The following is a 21,211-nucleotide window of genomic DNA, read 5'->3' on the forward strand; positions in this document are numbered from 1 at the left end:
TTGGCTTTGGTGAGCGTGGGGAGGCATTTTCTTCCCCAATGACTCTCCTAGACCCCAAAATCAAAACTGCAAAGACCCTCTCTGTCTTGACCAGCCAGGTGAGGAGGTGGGTGAAGAAGATGGGCATGGCAAAGAGGGTGGATGGCTTTGGTAATGGGTAAGGGAGCAGAGTCCTTCAGCTGTCTCTTACAAGCCCCAAGAAATGTGTCTCTCTTGAGAATGAGAGGTACCTGTCACCTGATTCTTTCAGCTGGACCAGTTCTCCAATGCCAGAAATCAGGAAGACTTGCACACTACTACAGATGTAAAAGTCAACGGCGCAGATAGTTACGGTGGAGTGAAAGGTTCAAATTGAACAGAGAGACATGTCATCTGCTGTAGGAGAACAAGTACATAGTGGCTAGATTTCTTTGGTGAAGAAGCTTCCAGTGAAATAGGAAGATTTTAATGTGGCCTAAAATTTAATTTTCTTTGTGAAGAGGTGCAAATTTTATGCTAAAAATTCTTTCCAAGACTTTTTGAGTACATTCTTATTTTTATTTCTGAGAATTTTTTTCCCTGTTTAGAAAAATAATGCACATTTCCAGTAGAAATTTGAGGGAATACAGAAAAGTTTCAACAAGAAAACAAAAAATAATCTGAAATTGCATGGCTGAGGCAAGTTTGGTGGGAGAGAGAATTCTGATTTGGGACAATTTAGGTTCATATCATGAAAGAAAGATCACACTTCCTTGTGATTTTACTTTTATTTTCTGAGTTGGAAAGTTGTACAAGGGACACATTTGGGGTAATGAGAGCTGAATATGGAATTTATCAAAGATCATTGAGGCCCTGAGACAACAGAAACCCCTATTTTGCTTTACATAAGCTCATGCAGTGATGAGAAATATTTATCCTTAAGAAGAAACTCCCGGCATGCATTTTTCTCCCCTCCTTTACTAATGCCTCCTTGCTTCTGACCACACCTTGCACACAATGCTCGGCGTGTATTACGCATGACCCCTGAGATCTCCTGTGTGCTCTGATTGAATGAGAAGCCACTGTACGGGGAGGCATGGCCAGGGGCTAGAAGAATCCTCAAGACAGAGGAGACCCAATGTCAAACGCTTGGAGATGTAAATTTCCTTGGATCTGGGGTAGTTTCCTCTTTCTGTACCCTGCAGACTGAAAACCAGAACAGTGCACAGCAGCAGTACCACAGGGAGACAAGGATTTGAGGTCCTTGGTGGGGGTGGAGGGCGCAGCCAAGGAACAGATTGGCCACCAGGAGGCACGCACCAAGCGGAATGAGGATGCTGTCCCTTCTGTAATTATCAACTAGGCGGTAACAGCAGTCCACAGCCCATGATCTTAAAGCTCCTTCTTTTACCCATCCCTCCTTTAACATTTCTTGAGGGTCCTTTTAAACTTAAAAAACAAGCAAGCAAACAAAAGCGCTATTTTCATGTCCTTTAGGGTTGCATTGGATTTTTAAAGTGAAGAGTGAACAAGTGAGTGAGAATGAGTAGAAGGAAGAGAAAGAACTTACGGCATCGAAACTAAAATTTCTCAAACTCCTGATGAGGAAACATTACGTGTTCTTGCTGCTACTTGTTGAGCAGCTTCTCAGAACTGATCACAGCAAATGCAGACACTTTCGACTGTGTGCCAGCATTGTTTTATGGCTCTACGGACTGTAACCGAGTCCTCAAGACTGCCTCACGAGGCACATGCATACCAGCCTGGTCCCTATTTTATATCTCAATAAACTAAAGCCCAGGAAGTTGAAGTGGAGGAGTCAGGACTCAAACCTGGGAAGTGGGCTTAACTACCAGATGTCACTGCTTCAGCTGCACTACAGCTCTGGCAACAACCCAGTGGCTTTTCCTTGAGCAAGTCATATAATCTCCCTAAGCTTTAATTTCTGTATCTGTAAAATGGGCAAGATAATGCTTGTCTCAAAGGGTTGTTTAGGGAACTAAATAAGATAATATTTGAAAAGCACTTGGCACAGTGATCAAAAGAATGGTATTCGTTATGGTTCCTGATACTTACTGTTGCATTAGAAACCAAGGGCACCTCTGTGTTGTATCCTGCATGAGATAATACGGGCCATCTCATTTATTAGGGGAAATCTCACAAAATAGGGTGTAGAGAAATATGTGCAGGAGTGATGATGGGAGAGAGGTGTGCAGAAAAGGAGTTAAGAGTCCACCACAAATGGACAGGAGATGTTTGTGTCCCAGACACCTGGGTAAGTGGAAGGAGAAGTGTGGCGGAGAGGTAGAAGGGGGCATGAGAGGAGTCCAGGATGACTTCAGATGCCAAGCTAGGGGAGGACTGAGACAGGAGTTGGGAAAGGGAGCCACTGAGGGTAGAAGCTCCATGGACTCCAGTCTTTGAGGGAAAGGTCCAGTCTCCCTAACTTCCTCAACTCTCCTTATGCAAATCCAAAAAGAGAAGAGACGCAGATAGGGAGGGCGACTTGTAAGAATGGAGACACTAAAGTCGGAGCAAGGGAGATAGACAGCCTGGCCAGCAGCCTCTGAGGTACAGATTCAGCTCAAGCATCCCGATGATTCTAAGGGAGATCCTATTTATTTTACAATTAGTGCATGTTAAGTAGAATGCTTTCTTCCCTTTTGGCATGACGTTCTGGAATGTCCATTTACAATCCTGGTATGCTATCAAAAGATTTCATATCTTGAACCTTCTGTTGTTGTGTCACTGGTACGTCTGGAAGGGAGTGAGAGCCAGTACCTTTTTGATAACAATTAAAATCCTTGGATTTATATAATGTGACATGATGTGCAGGGCACTGTTTAACTCTTGGCATAGCTGTGAATGCCTAGGGCAGAACACCAAAGGAAAAAGTCTACTTTGAAAGCTTCCTCAGAACATATCTGAGAGAATTTGCTGGTTAATGCAAATACATGTCCAAACAAGTCCTGGTTTGCTTAGGGAGGGAACAGAGCTGGCAAGCCTTGCTTGGCATGAGGAGTGCGCGTAATGCTTCATTTTAATGAGGGATCTTGGGGGTCCATAATGAAGACTATGTGGCATTTCCCACGTGTCTCTTTGGAATGTGGACTGATTGTACGCACAGTGGAAAAAAGGCCATCAGAAGGTACACAGTTCCTGAAACCTCTGGGGCTCTATAACATTCAGATAATTTAATGGCATGCAATGAATTCACAGCAATACACCCGTAGTAAAAAACCTTCCCTTCCTATAGGTAAGCAAATAAAAGAGCAAAGTTATGAGACTGTAGTTTGCAGGGGAGAGGAGAAGAGTATTTAATTTTTAAACTAATGCTACAGACAGTTCCAGATGTGTCAGAAACACTGTAACCTTCCTGGAGTAATTGCAGAGCTTCCTTCCTTGACTCTTCTGAGAGATCAGAGCCATCTGAATATCCAGTTCACATGGATAAAGCATGCAAATTCATCTTTAAGACGTCACTTCCCCTGTGAGCCCTGATCATCTAGACATTTTCTATTAGAGGAAGTCAGTACTTAACGTTTTAGGTGGGAAAACAAAACCTAGAAAGTGACTAGGAAAGCAAACATTCTCCAGTCCTCGCGAACAGTCTTTGACTCGTAGATGGAGGAGCAGACAGAATGAACATTATCCCATGTTTGTTAGGGTCTGTAGCCCGGGTGTCCCCCTTGGGTCCAGCCATAGGGCGTGACTTCCTAGAAGAAATTCCCTTTCTGTTCAGATTTGGGGCATTATGTGATCATTCATGCAAAGCATGTGAAGTACTGCACTGACCTTTATTTTATATTTCTGGGCTGGCTGGAGCAAAACACTGCACAGAGCCTGGGCCTCCTAAAGCGCCCTGGGATTTCGGAGGCATTAAGCACAGTTCTGGGGTGTTTGGAAGAACGTTACCCAGCCCTTCAGGCTTAAAGGAGGGGATGGTGACCCAGAAGTCAAGACAAGAGCGTCCCAAGAGGCAGAAAGGCTGACGGGAGGGACCTCTTCTGTGTGTGCTAATATATCAAAGAGGACTTGGAATTATAAAGACAAAAAGAAATTCCATGTCTTAAGATAAATAATTTTGAAACGTTAAAACATGGTAAGAACTGAAATTAATGTTAAGTAAACTCATCAGGCAAAAACTCTTTTATCAGATAAATTTGGCACCTCATACTTGCCATTTTTTCATGCCCAACAGATGAAGTGGAGCTTTTTAGTGATTTATTTACCCCAATTTTTAAAAACATAACCGTTAAATACATGCTATCTGTAACGGCTAATTCTGGACTAGGTTGTAAACTGACTCAGGAAAATATACATTTTCATTTGTTTCCTATGAAGTTGAAAGTCACTCCTCTAAGAGGTCATTTCTTCTGTCCTCATTTGCATTTGCTGCAAATCCCCTGCTCCCCAACAAAAGCAACAACAACAAAACTCCCGAGCAAAAAAGCCCTTAAGCAATAAAACTAGTGTCCAAGAAAAACATTTAGTTTGAAAAAGAGTCGAAAAACGTAGCCTTGGAAGGGCCACTGCTTACATGGGATGGTGCCACAAATTCCTGCTGTGTGAGGTTTGGCACACACTTTCTAAAAATATAAGCATCTGGGGAAATGAGACAAAGCCCAGGTCTTGGACCAAATGAGGCACACAGTGTGAATCTGTTAGTGATTATATCCATAATGAAATATGTGCCCAAATTTAGCAGAGTAAAATCTCATACAATACGAACGCCCAGCAGGCACCATCCTTACCATAATATATAGCCAACCGAGAAGGTACATATGGCGGCGAGTCCGCTGCTCCTGCTGGGGTACGCATGGTGTGATGTCCTCATCTCGATTAATATAAAGGGCAAAACCGTTGTGTGCTGAAAAAGAACAGAGACCAGGTGACACAGATTCTCATCACTGCCCCTCGATAGCTGTTTTTTCTCCAGTAGGAGAACAGATAGTGTAAATTCCTAGCAAAAGTGCCATCGCAGAAAGCAGCATACAGTTCGCCAAAGAGGGAGAATGGGCGGGAAGACACAGACTGCATCAATTGCTCCATTGCCATTTTTTTCTGTAATTTTTGAAATTTTATTTTATTTATGCCTCTTACAAGAAATTTGGACAGAGTAGAAAGATGTATAGGAGAAATATTGGAACATAAGAAAGGAATAAAAATAACCACTGTTAACATTTTGGTACATGTCCTTCCCCCCCCCCCCCCCGCCCCGCTCATATTATTTCTACGTAGTTAAGATCATACTGTGCATGCAATTTTGTTTTGGATTGTAGCATGCAGATTTTTGTTATGCCATTTTTAAAATCCTTCCAGACTATCAACCCTGACCAGAGCTGCTTAAAACTCCATTTTATGGATGTACCAAAATTTATTTAACCAATTCGTGTCCTTGGACACTAAGTAGTAAAAAACTTTCAATGTTTCATTTATTAAAAATGTCATGATGAATATCTTTTGCAGAAGTCTTTGTCTGAATGTTAAAACCGTTTTCTTATAGTCAAAGGCTATGAAGATTTTAAGACTACTGATACGTAATGCCCAATTATGTGCGTACCAGGAGCAGGTTAGGAAATAATGCCATATTAGCTTCCAGAAAGGCTCTGCCAGTTTGTATCAGCAGTGCACAGATTTAGAGATGATGTTTCAAGGTGGACTCCAAAGAAGCTGGGTGGAACATTCCCATTTGTCTTTTGGACCCAGTGGCCATTCTAAGTACTCAGTTCAGTGGACCAGGGTAGAGAAGAAATTTATCGCATCCATATGGTAAGAAGAAAGAAAAGTCAAGTACTCTTGGTATTTAAATTTGGTGAACGGATATAAAGGACAAGGAGCTTCTTAGGTAAAACTGGGTCAGAATATAGATTTACCTTCTAACATTGGAGAGTTTCTCAAGAGTAAGAAGATGGCAGAACTGAAAGCTGAACCATTAGCACGCTTGAATTCTGTTTAGTACCTCCTTAATAGTCATGAAAGAATCTTTGTCTGTGCTTGCTGCATTGTTTGCATATTCAAGGAAAGGGCAGGAAACTGAATGCTGTGAATTTTAAACTCTAATAAGTATTATAGCAAAATGAAACCAGGTGGCAGGTACGCCCTGGCAGGAAAAGACATGTTGGGGATATCAAGGTGAACATCTTTGGAGCAACTTATTGTTTATAGTCATAGAAAAAATAGAAAGGCATGATTTTGTAGGAAATATTAAGACAGCGGAAATTCATTGCCTTAAATGCTCTCCAGATAACTGTTCTGACTGCCAATACATTAGTAATTAGAGTATGGTATGCTCAGAATGGCAGGTGGGTGATTGCCGAGTTGGGTAGCTTTATATTTCCTTATGTTTTGTTTTTCTATTATTGTTTTAAAACAGTAGAATTAGCTCTGAAGGGAACCACACAGAATGTCCATGTGTGCTGATACAGAGGCAGAAGGTATTTTAAAGATCTATTCTATTGGTTTTTCACTGCCATGTAGTCACCTCAGATGACATGAGCCTGGAATTTCATCAACAAATTCAGACGGCAACAACAGTTTTACAATGATGCACTTATATAAAATTCAAATATACAGCTAGCAATAAGGCTATGTTTTATCAAATCTTACACTGAACAATCCTTGCAAATCAAACATTGACACTGGAAGTAATGCTGACTCTGACGGCCTGTGTGGGTTATAGGACGATGATAATGTTATTTTTGACTCACTAATATTAAAATTGTCTAAACTCTACCTCTTCATTCACTGCTCCAAACTGAGTAGAAAATCATCCATTTTTCTATAAAGTTATATCAGGTCAAATAACCCGTGTGAATATTCTTAGTTATCCAGTTATCATTATTTTATCTGGCCTATGTGCTGATTATCAGATGTCATATTTGGAAAAGTTACGATGTACTTTGATGATGCCAGGCAGAAAATCTCTCAGAAAAATGAGGATCTTTCCAGATCACTTCATCATTGGCATCATCACCACTAAAAAGGAGCTACTTGTTCCATCAGTGACATAACCGCTGATAAAAGGTCTTTTTGTGGTTAGCTGTGCCTGTGTGAGCTCGGCCAGTAGAAAATCTCAGGAGAAGATGTTTCTACATCAAGGTGACAGTGACAGCTTCTCGTTCAGAATTTTCAGGCATTAATGAATGTATATCTCCCTCTCTAAATATTTATAACACAAGATATGTTTACCAATAAACAGTATATATTAATAAAAGTAAATAGAATGCAAAATATTTACTGCAGATATAAACATTGCCTTACAGGTAACTACAGCTTTATGAACTAAGAAAATGGTAAAAATCTATGAATGGTCCTGCTGAATCTAAGTAACTTTCAGCAGCTCAGTTGTAACTCAAACTCTGTAGCACCAATGGGGATAATTATTTTAGAACTATGGGTACGAGAAATCCAGTTCTAACCCACTCCCAAGCAACATTCTGCTTCAATGACTTAAGAACCCGGAAGGAAATATTCAACTCCTTCAAGACCATCAGCTGTGAAAAACGGTTTTGTTTACCGTATCTGCAGCACTTTGAAAAGAGCCTGGCACATAGGAGGTGCTCAATAAATACTTGTTGAGATAGTTTGATCTTTAAAACAACCTCTGAGGTGGGAATGACTCACTCCATTCTGAAGATAAGGTAACGAAGACTCAGAAGATTCACCCTTCTTGTCCAAGATGGCAAAGCTAGCGTGTCTGGAGGGAGGCTGCCAGATCAGTTGTGTCTGCCTCCAAATCCCACACTCTGTTTTCTACACTAGAATTAGATCTCTAAAAGACGTCAGAATCAATAAACTTGTGGGAATGCATGATTGAATATCGCTGGTGCTGTCTCTCAACAGACCAAATTATTTTTTGGTAGAGCTTCAAAATAAACAAAAAGGTCTTCACCGTAAAAAGCATATTTTGCTAAATGTGTTCTTTCCTGTGGCATGCAAACATTCTGAATAATAAGAAACAATAAAATCAGCTGGCACAAAGTCAGAACCTTTCAGGGATGCAACAATAGTTAAAGACGATTGGAGGCAGCTCTTTCGGCTTTCAGCTTGAAGGAGGCCAACGTGTGACTTTGTTGGTCATCCCGCATCTGGGTTCATCCAGCACCAGCCACCTCTGCCACCTCACCTAAGTTCTCCTTCACCGAGATCAGTCATGTACCTGCGGTGCACAAGTGGAGAAGTTGGTGCCACGTCTGTCCTGGCCCCCAAGATTGGACCCCCTGGGTCTGTCTCTAAAAAAGGTTGGTGATGACATCCCAAGGCAACAGGTGACGAAGAGTCTGGGGATTATAGTGAACTTGACCATTCAGAACAGACAGGTCCTGACTGAGTGGCACCGTCTGCCTCTGTCCTATCATTCAAGCCCTTAAGAAACCGTGCAGAGACAGAGAGAAGGAAAAATCGTGAGGCGCTGTGGAAATAGCACTTTTGATGAGATTGTGAACGTTGCCTGACAGATGCAGCACCGATCTTTGTAGCCAGAGAGCTCTCTGGAACATTAAAGAGAAACCCAGTCTGTGGGCTGCAATGTTGATGGCTGACACCCTCATGACATCATAGATGGCATCAACAGTGGTGTGGTGGAATGTCCAGCTACTTAAGAAGTACAAAGGAAAATATTTCAATAAAAGATCATTTGACAATCAAAAAAAAAAAAAGCAGACTCAAGAATGATCTGTTTCCATTCCTCAAACACAAATACCTTTTAACTTGCAGTTTTCTCAGACAAGTGTAGATACACTTTGAATAAACAAAGAAGGAGATAAAGTCTGGTTGCCAGAATGGGCTCATAAGAATTGTATTGGACTATTTTCTGCAGTACCTTGTCAATAGAACAATTGTCCAGCAGCTGAGTTACTGAAGTTTGACTGTTTTTTTAAGTGGTAAGTAAGATAAAGGGTTGACAGCTCATGGAGGAAACCCTTGATCCATCCTATAAACTCTGGCCTAGAAAGTACTAGTCTAAGATGTAAGTGTTACTCTATCCTAAGCTAATTCTTCCAGTGCTGTGAATTTTAATGAGACTGTATTTTGAAGATTGTGTCCCAAAAGGGAAGCCCAAGTCCCTCTTGGGCTTTTGCATCTTTGTGTCTTTCTTAACGGGGTTTGGGTGGGTTCCCTCTGTGGAGCAGTGATTAGTGCCATGAACAGACCAGCATCCCAAGGCAAAGGTCTACCTGAGGAGGGGATCCACCAGGTGGTGTCACCTCTGCACAGAGATGCTCAGACCTGAGCAGAGGGCTGGATTTGAAGAAGGACCCAGGACTTAACTATGATGTGAAGGAAATGGGATAAGAAAACGCCTTTTGGAAAAGAGGCTGCAAGGAAGAAAGCAGTGTTCTTAAGTGGAAAGATGAGAAAACTGGCATGGGGATCTGGTTCTGACCATGCCCCGCCTCACTATAAGACTTTAGGCAGGTTCTTAGACACTGGTGAAGTCAGTAGTATTTTCTGTAAAATGAGGGAACTAGATTAAATCAGTGCATCTCAAATTTCAGTCATGAAGAACTAATGTTTTAGGTTTTACTATATCACATACTAGCCAGCCCTGGTAGTCTAGTGGTTAAGATTCAGCACTCTCACTGCTGTGGCCTGGGTTAGGTTCCTGGTCAGGGAACCATGTCACCCATCTGTCAGCTATCACACTGTGGCAGCTGCATGTTGCTGAAAGCTATGTCACCAGTATTTCAAATCCAGCAGGGTCACCCATGGTGGACGGGTTTCAGTGGAGCTTTCAGACTAAGACAGACTAGGAAGATGGACCTGGCCACCCACTTATGAAAAAATTGGCCATGAAAACCCTGTGGATAGCAGCAGAGCCTTGTCTGATACAGCGCCAAAAGGGGAGAGGATGGAGCAGAAAGACGGGCAGGTTCTGCTCTGTTGTCCACAAGGTTGCTAGGAGCTGGAATCCACTCGACGGCACTAACAACCAATATAACATACCAGGGCCTATGAAAATGTTTTAATTTATGTTAAAATCAGAATTAAAAAAATGAACTTTTAGAGTTGAAGATTATCCTCATCTTTATACCAATGCAGTCACAAAACAGCATATATGTAATATGTAAATACGTATGTATTATATGTACTATATGTATTATATGTACATATGTATAATACATAATGCATATTACAAAATACATAAATACATATTATATATATACTGCTTTATGACTGCATTGGTGTATACATATATTTATACACATATAGATATATAAATGGAGGAAAGGACTCACAGATGCAAAGTGCCTACAGGCTGCAAAAGTCAAAAGTCATAATACAGCCCAGTAATATGCTACCTGATTTTTTTAAAAAAGTGCTTTTTACTCTATTCACATTTTTTCTAAAATAAAGGTAAAAATAAAAGTAAACTTTATATAAACTCTCATAAATGGAATGCCATTTGTCATAAATAGAAGATAACCACAAAAACAAATACAATGAACACTAATAGATCCTAATTAATGTTTGCTAGATATGTTCGCCTTGAAAGGCTCTGATTCTGAGGCCTGCTCTCTTTGTGTTAGAGAAGGATGTTAGTAAGTGTTAGAGGGCGTCAAAGACACACTAGCGTGAAATAGAGACTCTCCTAAACAGAATCAGGATTGGAAGATAATTGAGAGGGAATTACCTTTTCAATGTGTGATTCAATATTACGTAACACCATGTCCCTGTGCCACACCAATTTTCTTGCATACCACGCGAGCTGCATGGTCCACGCACAGGAACAGATGGTCTATAAGGCGTTGCCGTGCTCTCTAACTGCTAAATGACTTGTTTTACTGACAGATGTTCTTTTGCTGGGAAAATGGAGAGACGGATGAGTAGGAAGTTTAGGTACCGATGGAGGAATTTAATGGTATTTAACAGTATTAAAGAAAGGGATTTACACCACACAAGAAGGATCTGGACTTGCTGCTGGGAAGAACATTTTGATTATCTGTAGCGGCATCAGTGGCCTATAAACTAAAGGGAAGTTTTAGAATAAGCTTTGCTATGGAATAAACAGAAAGATTAAAACTATGCGGTGTGATGGTGTGAATTGAGGCAAGTGAGATGGATGGTTAGGGGACCGCTCAAGATGATTTTAGAGCTCTAGAACCTATAGCTGTAACCAGAGTGTACATACAAAAAATAATTAACAAAATTTGAAGATATGTTCAACTGCCATTTCTCTGGTCTTTCTCCTTCTCTCCAAAATATTTCTTTTTAATAGAAGAATACTGCCCCCAGACCATATGAACACCAGATAGAAGTGTTTTCTTCCTTGGAGGCAAAATCAGCTTTGAATGTGAGGTGTACCAGACCAGCCCTTGCCTAGTTGGGTAATAATGGAGCTGGCAGCCCCATGTCCATTTATTTGCATCTGCAACATGCAGAGGACACAGGCAGACCTCTGGGAGTGTTCTCAAAGTAACGTGTGCATCGGATCCCCAGGTGACCTTGTTAAAAATGAGACTGCTGGGCCTGGCTCCCAGAGCGTCTGGTTTACCGGGTGTGGAGTAGTGTTCATGGTGGTCCCCACGTACGTAGACACAGTTCTTGCCTTCGTGTTGTCAGGACATCTACGTTTTCTTATATCCCTATGACAATGTCCCTATGACAAGTTTATTTTTGATCATAAATAAAAAGGCGAAGGATGGCTGTGTGTGAGTGTGCGTTTGCGTCACCGAGCACCTGCATTCTTGTGGGCACCCAGGCTGCAGGCAGGCTGGAGATGTGACTGGACCTGCCTGGAGGATAGGGTGAGAGAGAGTCTGTATGATGCCTCAACAAATTTCAAGGATATCACAAATAAAAATAATATGGAAAACTGCTCTAGGATCCTGAAAGTTGTACACTCCAGATTGCTACTTGAATATTGTTTGTTTGCTTCCCCCCCAGTCATCCCTAGAATAAAAGGAGATTTAAAAAGAGAAATTTTTATTCTGTAATAAAGCAAGAAGGAATTTCCAAATCTGAAGATAAAGCCCATTGTACCAGGAAAACGTGATCTAAAATGACAGAAAGGGTGGCATCGGAAGGACGGGCAAAAATCACAAAACGCTGACTGATCCCAACCTTTGCAAAGCTTCTGGGTTCTCCAAAGCAGGCAAGCGTATGACGCACAGAGGAGACGCAGAGCTGGGTGGGCGCATGCGCAGAGTTGGGGCAACTGTAAATCGAGTCAGCGGACGCGGGAAGATGGCATTGCATCCCCGGCGGCTTGGAAACAAAGCTGATGCAGGCTCTAAAAGACCTAAATTCTTAACTCTGAAAACCTGACCAAATGTTTTCCCTGCCACCAGAAACTGTCATTATTAATTTTACTAATTGGTCAGCTCAAAATTTGCTGCCTCCTTCACTCTCTTCACAGTGGGGAGGTTTTAGTGCTTTGAACAACACGGGACTGCCCATCTCCACCACGGCAGCTTCCACTTCTCCAGAAGTCACACGGAACTTTCCCTTGTCATGGGCCTCCCTTTCCCAAGGGCTGAAGGGCTGGCTTCAGGGTGGCGATGCCTGAATATGACACTGAATCCCTCCAGAAACGGCCAGAGTCCTTCTGCGTGCGCCTTTGAGGGATGGTGTTGAATATCTGTTCCTGCCGGCGGTTAAATCAAGATGCCTTAACCGGGCATTTCAGAATCAGGTTGGAAATGTGCTTGACCCGGGGTCAGAAACGTAGATTCAGATGGAACCAATACTGCCTGAATGCCAGTACGTTCCAGGCATTGCCAAAACTCTCTATGGGCTCACTACTCAATTTGGGATTCCTCCAGTTCTAACATTAGCCCAACAACTCTTAGGATATGGTTTTAATAATTAGGTCAAGTAAACAAAATAGTACAACGCATTAAACCAAGACACGCGTATCTCTGCAATTAAGAGCAAACCATGCATAGTAGAAACAATTACCCTGGGAAGTGGGCACCATTTTACTGGGCTATTACTTTTGCATTTAAAAAGGATTTTTAAAATGACTTGAGGACAGTTAATATCTCTTGCTGTATCTTCCTAATGAAGGTATTCGCAAGGTGCTAAGGGTCTCCTGCATCACTGAGGTCTCCAGTGTGGTGTGTATTTTCTCTCTCCTTTTAGCCCAGCAGCCCGTGGACCACCAAAAGGAATTCTTCTTTGTGTGAATGTGATGCCAGAGATGGCTCGTGCTGTAACTTAAAATGTCACAGCGACTTTAAAGTGACCTAAAATTCACTTCTTCCACGAACATCTCATGAGTAGTCGAGTAGTATTGCTCGTTCTCACAGAGCAGCATCTCTAATGACTACCCTCAGACAGTACACTGAGAGGGATGCAGATGTGCAGACCTGCGATGGTGCAATGGCTGGGCCATGGGCTCTGCTTGGGCGGGTCAAGAGAAAACGTCACGCAGCACAAGACGTGTGAACTGGGCTTTTAAATGTGACTCAGGCTTCACAAGCAGAAGAAAGGATATAGAGGAAGAAGTTCATTCACAAGGCGGAGAAGAAGAAAAAGTGTGTACAGGCACAGCACAGACCACCGAGGGGACTGTCGCCACGGCAGGACATGAAGGAGCACGAAGAATGAGGTTTGGACAGAGGAGGTGAGCATAAGCCAAGTCGTGGAGGGCCTTTATGTGGACTTTGTCCTGTAGAAGGCAGGCACCTCTCTGGGCTTGACCTCCAGCCATGGACTTTAAGGGATACAGAGGCAGGACATTAACAGCAGAAAGAGCAAGCTGGAAGCTGGGTGGACAGTGGAGTGAGAGAGGAGAGGTTTATCTCCTCCACGTTGCCCTCTCCCTCCTTCCTTCCATTCGAATGCTCTTCCCTCGAGGAAGCGGCTTGATTCTCTCCTCAGCCTTTCTCCTCTCTCCCCTAGCACTCTGCAGCCCCCTCACCTACAATGTCCCCCTCTGCTCTGCTTTTCTCTTTCACTTTTATAAGTGTGTATGATGCCCCCCCATAATTAATTGATGTGCATAGATACTGAATACATAGGAATAAGAATACCTACCATTTACCGAGCTCCTAATATATTTATACTAGACATTTAATTCTCACAGCAACGCTAATGAAGTCGTTATTGTCACTTTCATTTTATAAATGAGGAAATGAGGAGCAGAGGGCTAACTTGTCAGAGGTCCTGGAGAATGAGCAAACGGTAATGGCAGCCGGCATTAGGCCTCAGCTCTGCCTGACTCCCACACCCCTGCTTTTCCTGAGGGAGACGTGCTGCTTCTTGTGCCCACTTATTTTCTCTGTCAATAAATGCTCCTATTATGCATTGGTCACAACTCCGGGTACTTAAAATATATCTCAGAAGAGAGCAGATCAAGATCTTTGCCCCTAGCAGATTGCTCTTCTTGGAATGCATTTCAATTAGGCTAATACAAATGTGGAGTCTCTCACCTCAGAAAAGGCCACATTCATTAGGGTTGAAGAAGGACATTGTGAGATCCTACAGGAAAAGTGGCTTGTACAGTCCATGCAAAAAATAAAATTGTTTTGTGAGATGTCCCACTTCAGACAAATTGCCAAATAATATTGCCTAATATTTACTGGACATCAGGATAATATATAATAATATACAATAATATATGCCTCAAAGGATTGTCGTGAGAGGTCAATGAGTTTTAATCCACAATGATCCTTAGCCCACCCTTTAACCACCTTAGTTCATAAAACTTTAGTTACCTGTTTTCGCTCGTGTTTGGGGGTGAATCCCATGGGTTTTACGTCAGGTAGGCAGAGGGGAAGGGGGTAGAATAACTCCAATCCACTGACACAGAGAGGCACTTTCTGAGATGCAGTTTGCGCTTTCTTGTATTTTCTTTGGCCTGCTCTCCTTAAAAGTATTTTGAAAGCATTTTGGAGGGTGGGTTGAAGAGTGATGGAAGGAAGAGCAATGGGAGATATGTTACAGGTGGAAGGCAAGGGAAAAGGAAATTTAATCAAGTGTTCCTAGAATTTGCAATGATCATGACACACTGACAAGTCTAGGGAGCACGCACAGCAAAATGAAACTCATTGTTAGGAGCACCCAAGCACCCTGAAGTTAAAAAAGAAACTTAAAAAAATAAGAAACTAGGATTTTAATGTTTTTCACATGCTTCTCAAAAATTATTCTGAGCTCAATAGAATCTACTCATCTACACATATCAGCATCCTCTACGGTCAGGGAATTCCTTTAAAAACACACTTCTGACCATTTGGTTCCCTTCTCTAAAACCTCACTGTCTTCACAACAAAGTCTGAGTATCTTAGCACTGCCTTCAAAGGCTCATACCATCAAATTCAACCTACTTTTCTAGATTAATCTCACACCGTCTGTACTGGCAACTGTCACTTTTCTGCCAAAAGTTCTCCCATGTTCATGCCTTTGCTCCTGCTCCTCTCTGACTGGAATCCCTGATATTTGGGACCCTCTCTTGAGGGACTGTCATGCGTCACTTAACAACAGGGAGGTGTTCTGAGAAATGCGTCAGGCAATTTCGTCGTTGTGTGGACATCATGGAGTGCACTTACACGAACCCAGATGGTACAGCCTACTACACACCTGGGCTCTAGGATACTAAGCTTATGAGACCATCGTCGTATATGTGATTCATTATGCGACTGTACTGAAATGTCGTTATGTGACTGTACTGAAGGCAGGGTCATTTTCTGCTCCTGAAAGAATCGTCCCTTCCAGTCCTCTGCCCCTTCAGTTAGGCAGTGCCATTGTGACTACTTCTGGTCAATAGCTTTTTATTAACTGAATTGATGTGGACATTTCTAGGCCAATACATTTTAAAGCTGTTGTGAATATATAGTGTATTAATATACCACATAACATAGTTAACGTGAAGGAAATTGACCCTGATGTGTTGAGAACACTTCCTTAGGGAGAAGGAACAACCCTTACTGACCTCTCTATATGCTCAGCTCCTGCACAGTGCAGGGGCCTTAAGAGGGTCTCAATAGACCTTTATTTAAGGACCAAGATAGTACGACTTCCCCTTAAGTAAACCCTATAAGCTGGTGCAAACTGGTGCAGCCACTACGAAAAACAGTATGGAGATTCCTCAAAAAACTAAGACTAGAACTACTGTACGATCCAGCTATTCCACTGCTGGGTATTTATCCAAATAAATTGAAAACACAAATGCATAAAAATACATGCACCCCTATGTTCACTGCTGCATTATTCACAATAATCAAGACTTGGAAGCAACCTAGGTACCCATCAAGGGACAAAGGGATAAAGAAGATGTGGTATTTATACACAATGGAATACTACTGAGCCATAAGAAATGATGAAATCCAGCCATTTGTGACGACATGGATGGACCTTGAGGGCATTATGCCACGTGAAATAAGTCAGAGGGAGAAAGCCAAACACTGTGTGATCTCACTCATAAATAGAAGATAAAAACAACAACAAACAATCACACAGAGACAGAGATTGGTCTGGTTGTTACCAGAGAGGAAGGGGGTAAGGAGGAGGGCGAAAGGGGTGATTAGGCACATGTGTGTGGTGATGGATGGTAATTAGTCTTTGGGTTGTGAACATGATGTAGTCTACACAGAAATCAAGATATAATGATGCACACTTGAAATTTATATAATGTTATAAACCAATGTTACTGCAATAAGAAAAAGTTCCTGGATACAATATAGAAGAAATACAAATACACATTCACCTTGAAAGGACAAAAATTATAATTTCCTATTACAGAAAGGAAGGGGGCTACTTTGCCCTCAATCATATTCACATGGGACTAAGTCACTGAACTAAAGCTGCATATTCACAAAATATATAGAGGCGTTAATTCTTTGAAGTGAGAAAATGGTCACACGTTTCCATCAACTTTTATAATATCATCACACTCCTCTATCATGCTGAACTGTGGATTTCAATGATGCTGAAGACGCTTCTTCACTGAGTCTTCAAATATAATGATTTCCAATGGTTTTAATTTATCCTTGTTTATGATAAAATAAATGTTATTCTGATTGATTGGCAAACGTCTACTAGCAGCAATAAGAGCAATTACGTTTGACTTGAAGATATTACAAAATCTATAACCCAAACCTTTAAAGCTCGATTTGAAATGTCAAATATGACTTATGAGAACCAGTTATAATCCTGCTTCATGCAAAAAGCATTAGGTTAATGCTGGAGCAAAGTACTGTTGCCAAGCGTGCACTGGCATAATTAATCAGGGATATTTCAGAAACGAATCGTCTCCAAGAGGTTATTGATTTACTGTCATGACACATTTTTCTTATGGCTGCGATGGTGCTCTGGAGCTGGTATGCACTGGCATGCATTTTTCAGTGACTAAGCCTTGATCTGTCCTCCTGGATTCCTGCCATCCTGCACTGACATCTGCAAACACTCACATTTGACAGCCTCATGCCTGAGCGTGGTGGCTTCCAAGTTGATTAGGATTAGTTCAGAGGGGGTTTTAGACTAGTCGGAGTGTAATCGAAAGCAGAGAGCATGAGTCTCCAGAGAGTGGCATGCACCCTGCAAATGGCATCACATTAATAGAGAATGTGCACATACACATTTACATAAATGCACAAATGCACACACACCCATGCACACACACATGCATACACCCATCCATACACTATGCAAGCACACACACACACTCCCATGCATACATACACACAAATACCAATATACTTAAGGAATCAGGAAGATTTCAGTTTTAATCTTCAAATTTCTCTCTATTAGCTATTAAATGAAATTCAAGCTCTTCCAGAAGCACTGTTTTAAACACATATAAAGCAGCTATAATTTAGCTCTTTTTCACAATGATTCCATGACATAAGGTAATACTGTCAGAAGGAGCCTTTATAGCACAAAGTATTCAAATGTTCTCCCAAAGATTAGAAGGAAGAAAGAGGCAATTTAGCTCACAGCTCAAAACTTTTTCATAATAGCTTCTTAATTTGGCTTTGCAAACAGAAAAGGACACACTTTCCACACAAAGCAGTGGTGATGGTTAGAGAAGTGTGGGTGGACAGCCAGTAGGTCCAGGTGGAGAGAGGCCTCTGACAAACGGTAACATCTCTATTACTCTGGGCACAGTCCATCAAGTTCAATGCCCCTTCTAGGGCTTTGATCAGGCTGTATCTCCCTGCACATTCTAGGTCTTGCTTAGGCTGTACTGATGATTGTGTGGCCAACACGGGGTCCTGACAAATGGGGACTCTAGCAACTGCATAGGCACTGTTCGCTGTGGGGAAGTGGAGAGAAGACAGGGCTGGGAAGCCGTTCACCATCAGCTGGCTATGTAACTTCGAGCCAACTGGAGCCCTTCTGGACAGGCTCCTTGTCTATAAGAACCTGCAGCAGTCGACAGCAGGGATCCTGTTCAAGTCTTGGGAATTTGTGTCTACATCCTTGATGACACGTTTCTGTATCCAGTGTTTATATCTGCCCTTCCTTCCTCCCTCTCTCACTGTGTGAACTTTTCGTTTAACTATGATATATATACAGAAAAGTACACAAACACTATGCGTCCAAAGGTCAATGTTCACAAAGTGAACTCACTTGCCTAACCGGCACCCACATCAAGACACTGAGCATTACGAGTCCCCCAGAACATCCCCCTCCTACCCTTCTTGTCACAATGAATCCCCCCCAAGGTGATCATTACTCTGACTTTGAACACCATAGAGTAGTTTTGTCTGATTTTGAAATTTACACAAATGGAATCATGCAGTATACACTTTTTTGTGCCTGGCTGTCTTTGACGAATATTACACTTGTGAGATTCATCCATGTTGAGGTGGGGAGTTGTAGGTTTCCATTCTCATTGCAGTATAGTATTCCATTGTGTGAATACATCCTTTCTACTGCTGATGACACTGTGGCTCCTTCCTGTTTGGTCCATTTAGGAAACATGCTGCTATGAACATTCTTATGCATTCTTCTTTTGGTGAACACATGTTTACATTTTTCCTGGGTATAGACTGAGGAGAGGAATTGCAGGGTACAAGACTGGGTATTCAGCTTTAGTAGATACTGTCAAAGAGTTTTCCAAAGTGATTGTACCAATTCACGGCCCCATCAGCAGTGTATGGAGTTCCACATCCTCGTCAACCCTTGATGTTGTCTATCTTCATTTTAGCCATTCTCATGCTTGCCCTTTCAATTACACTGTTACATTCCTAACTTATATCACCTTTGGAACCAAGCTACCGAGACTGCTACAGTGTTGAAAGTCAGGTTCTCTGCAGAGCAGACTCTGAGATGGAAATCAGGATGCAAAGGTTTCTTAGGGAGTTTCTGAGGGTCCGCGCCTGTCAGGGGAAAAGAATAAAGTTCGATGCAGCAGAGGGAGAAGCGTGCCTGGGGTGCAGTCTCAGCAAGGGCCTTAGCGGAACCCACTAGGAGCTTTGAAGCTGGGACAGCTCTTCAGAGTCGCCCCAAATTGGGACAAGTAGCCCAGGTCTTTATACCTACTGTGGACCAGTTGTGGGCTGCCAGAGGGAAGGGGGCTGACCTTTAGCAAGACAGCTCTCTCCAGGTGCGGGTGGTTCTTGGAGAGGACTCACAGGGAAGGGCTGAAGAAGGCAGCACTCCCAGCTGCTCGGGAGGTCAGTCCTTCAGTCCCCAAAGGGAACCTGCGTGGCACAGCACAGCGTCCACCAAACACGATGGTCTTTCTTCATCTTTCCCTGTACATTCCATGTCTTGGCCACACAATCACCAGCGCAGCTAGTTCAAACCTCTGTTTGTGAAATTCATCAAGGGATATCTACAATGACGGGAGCCTTGCATTTCACAGTTGCACTGCGGGGCTATGAATGCGCTGAGCATTGGGGTTTAGAGTCTTAGTGTTTTTAGGAGACAAGAAACTGGTCAGTTTATGGTAAAATTCCTGACTACCGCCTAACTGGGGGGCTATAAAGTCAGCCACTGTAATTTTATACGTGGTCATTCATGACTAATACCCTCCTTCCCTTGTAACTGGGTTTCTTCTTAACCAGGACCTAGCTGGCATTTAATGCTCTTTAAAACTTACCAATTTGTAGCTATTCAATAACTTATTCATTTGAATAGGCACACGCTATACCACCTAGTTTTGTTCTCTGTGGATCTGAGGCTCCAGGAAAAATGCCAGTCATCCCGACGACGTAAAGCTCTGTTCCCTGGGGAGACAGTGCACTGGGGAGGAGTGGCTGGAGGGAGAAATACCCTCCGTATCTAGATTATACCAAGGACCTTTGGTTTTATTTTTTTCTTACAGCCTTATGTTTTGTTATATTCACTCGAAGACCGATATTTTAAACAACTTTATTTTCCAAACCATATATATATATCAAGTCATAATCCTCCTCATTTCAATAGAATTAATCAAAGACATATATTTTGGCCAGCTTCGGATCAGTATGAGGTCAACAGTATTACTACACTGTGCTCACAGAGTTCAGCCAAGTCAAAGAAACCTGACATCTTCATTAGCCTCCGCAGCCTAATCAAGGGTAGAGACACACTTTTGTAAGCTTAAGCACAGCTTGTGCGCTCTTCCCCACACCTACTTTTCTTGACCCCTATGAGTCAGGTCCCCATTCTGCGAGTATCTTAGGTAAACAGAAAAATCCCCGGTGTATCTAGTGATGAGTGGAATTTATGTCTCTTCACCAGGAGCCTCGCTCAGTAGTGGATATTGGACCTTCAGGGGCTGTTCATCAGCTCTTGTCTGCAGATCGACCCCTTGCTCCAGCCAACAGCTGTCCCTGACCCAGTCTTCCTCTCGCCTCGACAGTCATGCATCCAGCTTTCTGGGAGTCATTAAAGAAGGAGGCAGGATGAGCTCAGAGCTCACTTGGAGCCTTGAGAATCTTTTCAGTTTCCAAATTGGAGAGGATAGAGGGAGAAAGGACGGGAGAAGAATGAGGAACGTTATGGGCAGTGTGAATTAGATGTAACAGTCGGTTCCCGGAATTACTGGGGCTAGGAATAAAGTGAGCACAAATAGCTGTGTGCTGTGCTATACCAGGATAGGCAGCCTATGGCTTATAAAGGTGGAACAGACTAAAAGTATAAATTGATTTAATAAATGTTTTGAAAATTTGTGAATATGATCAATGAATAAGGGATTACTAGGAAAAGCTAGGGTGCATTAAGAACATCAGATGTCCTTATAGCTAAAAAAGACAAATCCTTCTCCAAGGTGGCCTCAGAGGACCCTTTCTTTCCTGTGGCCTGAACTGACCTGGGGTCTGACTGAGGGAGGCAAAATGGCTTCCAGCATTTGAGCAAAGACGTTGGACTCCTTCGG

The 21,211-nt window shown here is 42.4% G+C and overlaps 1 protein-coding gene and 1 pseudogene across 8 annotated transcripts in view; one reads left to right on the top strand and one right to left on the bottom strand.

Annotated features, from left to right (window-relative positions):
• The window catches only part of AIG1 (androgen induced 1), a 227,621-nt gene that overhangs the window by 36,628 nt on the left and 169,782 nt on the right, over positions 1 to 21,211 (bottom strand). For 5 of the 8 annotated variants that reach the window (XM_070602818.1, XM_008531714.2, XM_070602819.1 and 2 more), the window contains one exon: positions 4,713 to 4,828. The exons of the other annotated variants lie outside the window; for them this stretch is intronic. In XM_070602818.1, the coding sequence (XP_070458919.1) occupies positions 4,713 to 4,828 (116 nt within the window). The remainder of the gene's footprint in view (positions 1 to 4,712; positions 4,829 to 21,211) is intronic. 8 annotated transcript variants of the gene reach the window in all.
• On the top strand, positions 8,114 to 8,618 carry LOC103558506 (large ribosomal subunit protein uL11-like; annotated as a pseudogene).

This window comes from Equus przewalskii, chromosome 32 (assembly GCF_037783145.1).
Source record: "Equus przewalskii isolate Varuska chromosome 32, EquPr2, whole genome shotgun sequence".
Taxonomy (NCBI): Eukaryota; Metazoa; Chordata; class Mammalia; order Perissodactyla; family Equidae; genus Equus; species Equus przewalskii.